Here is an 11,285-nt window from a genome sequence, read left to right on the forward strand (position 1 = left end):
ATCAACCTGTCAATAAAAAAAAGGGATTGAGTTAGAGATATTACTGGCATCGTTGGAATATCGGAAGGATAAGTGAAAACCATTTTGAAAGATATTTTGGGCCTAAGAATAATGAAAGCTCGATTGGTTGCAAAATCATTAAATTTTTTTCGTCGCGTTAACGTCTGTGAAACAATGCTTTCCGACTACCAGGATATCATGAAACGTATTGTTACTGCTGATGAATCTTGGATCTATGCTAACAACCCGCAAACAGATGATCAATGGGCCGAATATCGAGGTAAAGATGAGACGAAGCCGAAAAAATAACGTGAAAGCAGGTCAAAAATCAAGGTTGTGTTAAGAGTTTTCATTGATTATCGAGGTGTGGTGTACTCCGAATTCCGTACGATCGACCAAACTGTTAACAAGGAATACTATTTGAGTGATATACGTCCTTTGCGCGAAGCTACTCGTAATAAGAGGTTAGAATTATGGGCCGACCGCTCTCGGTTTTTGCAACTCGAAATAAAGCAAAAGTCTTAAAATTACGGAGAAAGTCTTACTATTTTTTGCTTATAGTAGTATACGGCTGTGGCGTTATGGATGAAATTGCCATTTCTTACTTGGCAGAGAAATTTTGAAATATCTTATTTATATAATCTAAATTGATTTTTCAAGTCCATCTGGGGATGAAAATTAGCTATATTATATTTATATCACACATATTTTTTTTTTGTTTCAGAATTAAGTTATTTCACATATTCACAGAAATCTGAAATCATATATTTATACATTGTGGTATTTAAATGCATAATACCCAATACAATGACTGTGCTTTGTGTGAACAAATATAAAAATACATTTATCTATAACGCTGAAATGCCATTAAAAAATTAAAACCCATTCATGCGGAAATAATTCGTTAAAAACCGATGAATGAATGTGAAACAGTTGGGTTTTTACTAAAAATTTGTCAGCAAGCAATTTGCAAATGTATCAAAACAACTACAATAAAATAAACAATTACTTATACTACATATTTCACCACTCTTTACTCAGCGTTTCATAAATTCATGATTTACAATTCCGTTAAACTGATTTTCACTCTTTCACTTTGTAATCCGCTTTTGCGCGAATATTTGATTGAATTTCATACGCTTGAAGCGAGCTTACACACAAATTCATTCTAAATGCCACAGATTGCATTGCGTTGATGGCCAGGTTCCGACTCACTTGCCTAAGGGTTGCCCAGGCGGCGATGAAGTGGGGCGTAAAGTATTAATCGGGGATACTGTTTCAATTTAGCGACACGCTCGAGTGCGTGAAATTGTGACAAATGTTTAAAGTGAAATAGAAATCAGTGAAAAAAATTTCAATAATCCAATTTGACTTTGTGAAAGGCTTTAAAAATATCATTTATATATAAAAATTTGAATGAAATGGAAAATTTGCAATAAAGTAACATTAATAGTTAACTTATGGATTTTTGGGTAATAATGGCATAATGTCGAAAAGAGTGTGCGGAGAATATGCAAAACTGTATTACAGTTGTGTAAGATTTTAAAGATTTACTTTATTTTTTATTTGAAATAAAATTAGTTAATTTTATATTAAAAAAAATTAGTTATTAAAAATATCTTTGACAACTGAAAAGTTTCGACAAGCACAGCTTTAGTCCAACCCGATGTAAAGCACATAACTCTCATATTGATAAAAGCTTTGCTGCATACTTTGAAAGATCTGTCTCGATATTGGCGCTGATTGAAGTAGTTATAACTTATGAGATTAAATTTAATACCACGAAGAAGCTAAATACAAGAACAAATAATGTCGAATCATTACCCCGTATACATCCTCCTTATCAAAAAGCTCTATAACTCATTAAAAAGTCCTCATTTATTCTGAAATTATATAACTATAATGTGGATAAGTAAAAATAGAAACTAAGGTTTTTTGCACTGGAAATTATTGTGTTCCCCTGATCTAAATTGATAATTAATGACTCAATATCTGAACAATCAAAATGTATATTTGACAGGAATTAGTTTCTTGTCATGAGCTTAGAACAATACAATTTTTTTTAAGAAAAACTTCTCAAACCAAACCACCTGTGTGTTTAAACGAATTCAAAGAAATATTGATAAACTTTTGACTGTTTTGTGTATGAATAGTAGTACTGGCGACAGCTTCCTATATTATGCGGAGCAAAGAAGAAAATATTTTACATTCTAAGAAAAAAATTTGCCTGCAATGTATAAATTTAGAACGTATTTATTGCCGGCCAAGGTTCGACCGTTTTTGGAAAAATGTTTTCTAGAATTCCAGATTTTGCTCAGCCGCATTTTAACCTTACCGCCTTTTGATTGGAGGTTATGTGCCCTAAGCACTCGGCTGCGGCACCGGCTATTTTTTATACACACGCTTTATAACTAAGCGACCAGTGAAATGCTCAGGAGATAAGCAACTGTTTCGCATAAGTTGTTGTTGTGTCCCGAAGTCTTAATTTTAAACTGAGTACTGCTATCGATTAGTAATTGAGTTCGCTACTCCGACAGTTTTCGGTGAGGTAGGGCGAACCTAGCGCCATAAGTTTCACAAGCGGGGACTGACTCAGCTATGTTATATGAGTCATTGATGCTTAGGGCTGTATAATAGTACAGAAATTGGTGGGATCGAAAATATTCACCAAAACTTTTTTATTAGTTTTTGTATCTATTTTTATGATTTCACAGAAATATGTGTATATATGTATATCTGTTGTGTTGCTTTGATGCTAGAAATAACAAATTTCTTCTTCGTTCCGAAATTCTTACATTATTTAGGCATCGCACTCTGTTACTTTTAAAACTATTCATATATGTGTCTTTTTGTGTCTTACCTTAGCGGTTGTCTCTCCCTTATTTGTAAAAGTTATAAAATAAATATTATAAAATAAATAATTATTTATTGGATTTTTTCACAAAAATCTTATCAGACCTTATCAGCGCCCCACAGGTTGAAGCTCTTCTCAGGAAAGGTCAAATTCAAAATTTGTTTAATATTATATATTTATTTTCACACCCTAATGTGTTTTCAAACTATTTTTTATAGGAAATTCGTTAAATCGCATGATCTTGGTGGCCAACTTACGGGTCCATTTCTTGAGATGAATTGTTCTCCGAAGTTTCAAAATGGCCATAGATAATTCATTCATAAAAAATGGCCACACAGTGCATTTTTCGGGATGCATGGGCAGTTGGCCACCAAGATCATGCGATTTAAAACTATATATAAATATATATAAGACATTCTATATATAAATATATATCAGCATTCTGAAATATTTTTACGTATAAAGATATTTACGTTTGCCTGGGAGCCGGCATGTACTTATCAGCGTCCAGTTTATTGTTTACTTGAGCTTCGAATTCGAATTGAATCTTTCAGTATTCTTTCAGTGGCTCTGTGATTAAGTTGTGAACACAGCAAAACTCGCAAATTTAATAGTGTTTCATTTATGTACTTATTTTAGTATATATTTCATATATATGTAAAAAAAATACATACATATATATATATATACATTATTATTTGCATAAATTCATTGTGTAAAATTTAATCACCAACATATTGTGGTGATGAGTATTCCTCGATGTGGTATGCTCTTTAGCATACTCTCATACCAGCTACTCGTTATTGCAGGTGAGTTTTTTCTGTTTTAAATACAAATTAGCCGGGTTTCGAACCTACTGTTCGCTGATCCGTTATTTTAGAGAATTTAATAGCTTTAAAAAAACATAGTTTAAGAAAGAAATTCTTAATTATTTTATTTTCCAATTTTCAGTTGCACAAAACGCATGTTTATATTCCACTGATACGAAAGGTATTTGCAGACCATACGCTGATTGCAAGGAATTACATCACAAAGTAATTTTCCAAAATGACGCTTGTGAGGTAGATTATTTTAAATCAATTTTAAACAATATATGATAAATAAGAAAAATAAATTACATTTTTTAAGGCAAATACCTATTGTTGTCCTAATCATCTTATAACGCCGCCACATATTAATAATATAAATAACTACAAGCCAGAACTCAAACCCAATCATGAAAATCCTCCTTTACCGAATGAACTGATTCATGCAATTTGGGACGAACCTGGCGAAGACTTCCAATCAACCTCCAATCGATAATACAGCATTTATACCAGCTGGCGATAATGTAGAAATTCCACAACTACCTAAACCGGCTTTTAATGACGATTGGAATTTGAACCCTACCTATGTGCCAGAGGTTCAAGAAGATCCAAATATAAATGCACCATGGGGTAATGGTGAACAAATATTTTTACCAATAGCTGTTCCAGGGGTTCAAGTGTATCCAGAAATTCCACAACTACACAACCCGGCCTTTAATGCCATTTTCAATTCGAACCCTACATATGTGCCAGAGTTTCAAGAAAATCCAAACATAAATGCACCATGGGAGAATGATGAACAAATATTTCCACCAATAGCTGTGCCAGGAATTCCAGTGCAACCATTGCATCCATCAGTAGCTATTCCAGGCCGTCAAGTGAGCTCAGTAAATGATTTACTGAAATTTCCAGACATTGGATTACATCCAGTATATGCATCTACAACTGCTGTCGTCACCGAAAGTGCTACTCAAACTACACCAAAACCAATAACTACGACTACTACAGAGGCAATACCAGTTTTCGATGAGGAGTTCTACAGACGTTTAGGCTTAGCTTTCGGTAATAAATACAACCAATACCACCAGCAAGACGTTGTTACGCCACAAATTGACGTTGAAACTTCAACAGTGGATGTAATAATCGAAGAAGTTACGACGAATACTTCTAGTGTGATGAACAATTTAAACCAATTGGGCTTGTATAAATTAAGCTCGCAGAAGTGTGGTTTTGTACATGTTGAAAATGATCCGTCGGAGAGCAATACTGAGGCGCATTTACTTGAATTCCCCTGGTTGGCTTTGTTGCGTTATGAAAGCGGGAGTAGAACTCCAAATTTTTCGTGTGGTGGCTCGCTGATCACCGAACGTTGGGTGCTGACGGCAGCAAGTTGCATACGGAAAACATTGTGAGTAGTGTATTTATAAAAAATATTATATAAATATTATTATTATTATCTGTTAATATTTTTATTATTGAATTTAATTTCGTTTTCGTTTGGAATGATCTGCTTGTACATTTCAGTAATCGCATTTTATTGCATTTCATATTATACTATTTACATTATTTGGACCTTGTAACCTTTCCCAAAGCGTTTTCACTCTCCAGTTTACCGGTTCTATTTTTTTCTAATTTAATACATTTTAAGCACCACGTGGTTAGTTAAACTGTTTTTATATTTTCTTTCACAGAGCAGTAACCATTTCCTTTTTTTAAATTGTCGTCAAGTTATTTTATTTCGCTCACGATTTTCAATTTCACTATCGATTTCATGAATTTTATTACATTCGATCATTTTTCATTTCAATTTCACTTATTTGTTCCCAAAATTTCATTTCACTTAGGCATAATCCATATTAGCTATAATTTTTCGTTCAATTCTTTCGTTTAAAGTGAATCGCTTTTAATTTTGCCTACATTTCATTTTTCGTTTTATGATATTAATTTCTTTTTCCACTATCTTTTAAAATATATTTCACGTGATTACAAACTGATTTCATCTCAACAGTATGACTATCAATTCGATCATATCTTTAGCATACTCTAAATATGCTAAACTGGAAAGATTTCGCTTGATTTGAATTATTATTAATTAGGTTTCTTGAATTCCATACTAATTTCACTCTTTTATTCTAAAATTATATTTTAACGTACTTATTATCCCTATGATATCCTATCATCTGATCTGTTTAAAATGAATTTCAATTTCACCTTTCTCATTTTATCCTATTAATTTCGTTTTCCACTACACATACCGTACACTAAAACATATTTCAGGTGACTACAAATTGTAGATGTACAAGGTCTGTCGCAAAAGAAACAGGACTGTTAAAAAAAAAAACAAAAAATTTATATTTTTCAAAAGTTAAATTTTTTTATTGAAAGTAGTTTAATTGCGCTTCGATACAGCGTTTAGCCCGGTCAACTAGCATTTCAAATGAGTGTTTAAGGTCATTTTTCGGAATGCTCTTGAGAATATCGGTCGTCGCCTTTTGGATAGCTGAAATGTCCTGAAACCAGTGTCCTTTCATGGGCAAATGAAGTTTTCCGAATTGGTAAAAATCACAGGCTGCCAGATCAGATGAGTAGGGTGAATGAGTAATGGTTAATATGGAGTTTTTTGTCAAAAAATCAGTGACAAGCGTCGACCGATGGCACGGCGCATTATCGTGCAACAGGCGCCAGGACCCTGCCTCACGGTATTGTGGTCGAGCACGACGAATGCGTGACAAAAGACGTTTCATAACACCAAGGTAAAACACAGCATTAATCGTTTGGCCAGATGGGACGAACTCTCGGTGTACAGTACCCTCGGAATCGTAAAAACAAATCAGCATTGTCTTTATTTTTGACTTCTGATGACGACCGACTTCTGATCGTCACAGAGGTCCTCACGACCTTCTTGGAATCGCTTAAACCACTCATGCACATTACTACGGGATAGGCACTGATCACCATAAACTTTTTTCATTATTTTAAATGTTTCAGTAAACGTTTTCCCAAGTTTAAAACAAAATTTAATATTTGCTCTTTGTTCAAAATGCATTTTACGACCGATGACCAAAACCTGCTGTCACTTTTTGATCGATAACATCGATTGTAGTTATCTAATTGTCTTAAAATTTTTACGAAATGTCAACAAGAGATCAAACTTTTTATTTCATATACCCACCAATAGGTGGCGCCACCAGAAACAGTTATATTTAAAAATTTCTGTTTCTTTTGCGACAGACCTTGTACATAAATACCTATTATATAGTACATTATATATATAAAAGTCTATAGACATTCCAATTACTTGAAATATTTCTCGTAAATTTAACTTAAATATCAATTTTCATTACATTTCATTAATAATGAAACAATTTTGATGATTTTCTTCTTTTTAATAAGTTACTCAAACAAACCCATTTTATTTCAAACTAATTCGCTTTGAATAATTTAATTTCGCCAAATAAACTGTAGTGAAATATGCTTTGTTTTATTCCACGTTCAAAATTTTACTTTCATTTATTCCATTTCAATTAAAACGATTACATCCCTTCACTTAAATTTTATGACAATATACTTTTATTTTTCTTAAACTATATACATTTTAGAATCGGCGTACGCTTAGGTGAATATAAGATATCAACCAAATCGAACAAGGATTGCGTACGAAATTCATGTTCTGTTTATAAGGATTATAAAATAGCCATATCAGTAAAACATGCGGATTATAAACCGGAAACGGGTGTCAAGGATATTGCACTAATAAAATTAAAAGCGAGAGTTGATATGACTAGTAAGTGGAAGTTATAGCGATTGCTAACATTAAAAATAATTAAAAAAAAAAATTATTTTAAACATAAAAGAATTATTTTAAATAGTATGAAATTAATGTATTTCAGAAAATATCAAAACGATTTGTTTACCTACAAAAGTTGAACATTTCAATGTGCCCTATGATAATACGCCTCTCACAATATCCGGTTGGGGTTTGAACAAAACAGGTGAGTTCCAGAATCATTGCATTTTTAGTAATATACCTTCTTTAAAGCTTAAAGCATTTAGATTATATATAATTTGTCTAACCCCACTTCAGGTGCCACCGAAGTGATGAAGAAGCACGCTATTAACCGCAGTAAGTCACGAGTTTGCCAACAAGCTCTACCAGAACAGCGCGTACATCAATCCAAACTTTGCTTAACCACACGCCATGAGGAGCCCAGTACTTGCAGCGGAGACAACGGTGGTCCCATTATATGGCTGGTGAACGATAACACTCAATTTTTTACACAAATCGGCGTTGTGCCATTCGGCATGGATAAATGCGGCGCTGCTGATGGTATTATTTCGGCTTATTATGTTGAGAGTGTTGCCGATTCAATGGAGTGGATTACGAAAGTTATTGGCGAGGATGAGTGATGGAGCAATATGATTTAAAAATGCATGTTTCGAGTTCAAAAGTATATTTGTAAAATTGAAAAATAAAAAATATTTATATTTAAAAAATATAGGATGAACTAACGTAATCAAAATTTGCTAAATGACTTTGTCTATACTCGAAAGAAAAATTAATCGAAAGAGTACCAAATTCATATTTTAACTCATCAAGAAATAGATACGATTTTCGATTTCGGTATACTTCATTTCCAAAATCGAATAATCCTACTGATTTCTATTTAAAAATATAACCTTCCTAGTTGTATCTATTGTAAATTAGCTTTATAACTTTTTAACGAAAATAAATTATTAGACTGATGCGAAGAGGTTTTAGACAGAATGCCTTTAAGGCTCAGAACTAAAAAAAAGAAAGAAAATAACAGTTTTTGACTCTAATGGAGATAATTTAAAAGTACATATTGCTTTCAAAACATAAAAAAGTTTTATTTTTATGTAAGATTTTTAGGTTCAGTTTGATGGCTGATCCTCAAGATGTGGATTACACTTGTAGTTTTGTATGTTGATCTTCCCGAAGCTATAAAATAGAACTCCTAGATATATGAAAGTATGTGCTCCCAAGCCTTGATCTCGCGAAAGTGGGATAATCAATAAAAAAGTGTTGAGATGTTCTTTCTTGTCTTCTATCAAACAGCTTCTTCAGCTGACATTGGGTAAAATTTTCAAACTCACAGCGTCGACGCCGTTGAGACAATTACCAGTTAGAACTCTCACCACTAGGAGGAGGCTGGCCTTATTGAAGAAAAAGAGCTCACTGGATTTCTTGCTATAGATTTCGATGTAAAAGATTCAGGACTGCATAAGAACTGATGGTGGCCCGCACTGGCCAACTCCCGCGCAGCAGAGCTATCCAGTTGTCGAAAGAACAAAGAAAACGGAACAGCTCGTCAACTTTGCGGTTCGCTATGGTCTTGCACGCATACTAGTCTTATCATAAAGTAATTCGATGCCATTGATAGTGAGGTTAGACACCGCTCTCTAATTACGCGTTAAAATTTAGTAGCTCCGGCCTGCTTTCTAAGGGGCTAGACACGTCTCTAAGAAAGCTGCACTCCACAGAAGTACTATAAATCGACAGTTAACTTAATGACACGAGCATCGACATGAGCAGCGCTAAAGTATTCAGAAAACCTGAAACTGAAGTTTATAGATAGTTCCGTTTTTAGAACACAGAATAAAATGGGTAAAATTGTATCAAATCAGACGAAATGAACAGAATTGAAGAAAGTTCCACTTGACTCCATTACTTCGACAAGACTATAAATAGACACTAAATATCTGGTTTTTGTTCCAAATCCCTTGCATAGAACGCTTGATATTCAGAATATGTTTTCGATAACTCTTAGAAATGATGAGGTTATTTTCACTTCAAACGAAATCAGCTGTTGAACAGCGTTTGCGCTTGACACATCTATTTTCCTTTTTGCCAGCTGAGTTTTGATAATAAATTAAAATTGAATTATATCTTCGTCACATTCTAAGGGCGATAATAGAAGTTGACTTAACTCTCGCCCCGCTCAATTATATAAAACTTTTGAATCTTTTTTTGTAAAAATGTAAACAAAAATCCTTACAAATTTGTTGCACAAATGGGCGTAATTTAAGCGCTAATTTATGCACTGACTGTCTGCAGAGTAACAAGAAACCGACTCTAGCGCCGGCTTTTTGGGGTAATTTCGTGGTAAATGATAATGCAATTTAATTGATATGGCAAACAAAAATAATTTATTGCAACAGGCAGACGGTACAATATATGAGCGGGCCCACAATTGCAGAGGGGTGATTCTTTGCCTGCCTTCTTGCCACAGTTAGCTATCTGATAGGCATATTTATATTGTTGTTAGCGAATTTACAACATATGCGTACAATTTTTGGGTGAAAATGTGGCAAAGTGAAAGTGAAATTTGAGACGACTAAACGGTGTTGCGAAAAAGGTGAGTGGAGACGGCTTAAATGCATGTTGATAGGCATCAATGTGTGTGTGTAAAAAAATGAGAAATGTTACCGAAAACCTTGAATTAATTTGTGTGTAAGTATGTGTATTAAGAAAGCGTGCTGCATAAGCATTTTAAGCCTCATTTGACAGCTCATTCGAAAGCAATATTGCGCGCCTTCTCAAGTGGCAGGCCATAACTCATTTTTGTATGTATGTATGCGTGTGTTAAAAGTATTTTAAATTGAATTTACACATAAATTAAAATATTGCATATTTATTTTAATTATATGACAAAGCGTTGGCAGCCGAGCAGCTGTTCTACCCTCTCCAGCGGTAAATTTGCATTTTGTGTTCGCTTTTGGCCGCGTTACGCTACAGTTACACGCGCCACACACGCGTTGCATGCGAAAAATATGCGTAAGAGCACGCTAAGTGTGCGAATTTTTCCTACTGCGCGTCCATGTATGGTAAGTGTCATAATAAATAAATAAATTTAAAATGCATTAATTCAATATGTTTTTTTGCTTTGTGTATTTGCAAAACCCATTCTAACTTGGGCTGGGAAATTTTTTACTGCGGGGTATCATGTAGTGGTGTATTGACACGGAAACATATGTTAATATAGTTTTTATGCGAAAATTAGTGAGGGTTTGGGATCCTGCCGAGAAAAAGTGGTGAGTTAAAAGTTGTGCAGATCCACGAAGTGTTAAATGTCTACCACTACACAAACTATCTAAAATTCTAAGCGATTGCATTATTCAATAGGCAGTTATAGTGTGAATTGCAAATCTTTTTCTAAGTTTAGTTAGATTCCATAGTTTTAGATTTCGTACTAATAGTTCGCACTTTACATCCGTCCCAACCAGTTCTAAAGCTAACAATTGACGAAGGGAATCGAATCAATGATTTTTTTCTCATGGTTATTGCTATCAAAATAGCCAATGAGTTAGATTAGATTAAGTAAGGTTAGATGGCTGATCTACAGAGATCCCACGTAGACTGCTATATGTAGTACTTTGTGAAGTCATAGAAAAGAAGAATTCCTTAGGTCGAACTTATAAATTAGCAAAAACGCTTATTAGCCAACATAAAATTTGCTCTGGCGTTTAATGTCCACTACCGCCAGTTCGGTGGGTTGTCTGAGCATATGCGCTTTCAAGTATTTAAATTTGACCGGCCCAATGCAGGATAGTCAAGAGTTTTTTCTATACCATCTTCTTCCATACAACTTCTGCAGATGACGTCT

The 11,285-nt window shown here is 33.9% G+C and overlaps 1 protein-coding gene across 1 annotated transcript; it reads left to right on the forward strand.

Moving 5' to 3' along the window:
* The first annotated feature begins 3,422 nt into the window (after nucleotides 1–3,422).
* On the forward strand, nucleotides 3,423–8,189 carry LOC126762070 (serine protease filzig-like). Its single transcript, XM_050478555.1, is given in 7 exon segments — nucleotides 3,423–3,663; nucleotides 3,806–3,915; nucleotides 3,983–4,150; nucleotides 4,152–5,068; nucleotides 7,260–7,444; nucleotides 7,551–7,652; nucleotides 7,745–8,189. Coding segments are annotated over 7 exon segments (1,869 nt in total). The 5' UTR covers nucleotides 3,423–3,599; the 3' UTR covers nucleotides 8,068–8,189.
* The last annotated feature ends 3,096 nt before the right edge of the window (nucleotides 8,190–11,285 follow it).

The sequence above is a fragment of the Bactrocera neohumeralis genome, chromosome 6 (assembly GCF_024586455.1).
Source record: "Bactrocera neohumeralis isolate Rockhampton chromosome 6, APGP_CSIRO_Bneo_wtdbg2-racon-allhic-juicebox.fasta_v2, whole genome shotgun sequence".
In the NCBI taxonomy this organism is placed as follows: domain Eukaryota; kingdom Metazoa; phylum Arthropoda; class Insecta; order Diptera; family Tephritidae; genus Bactrocera; species Bactrocera neohumeralis.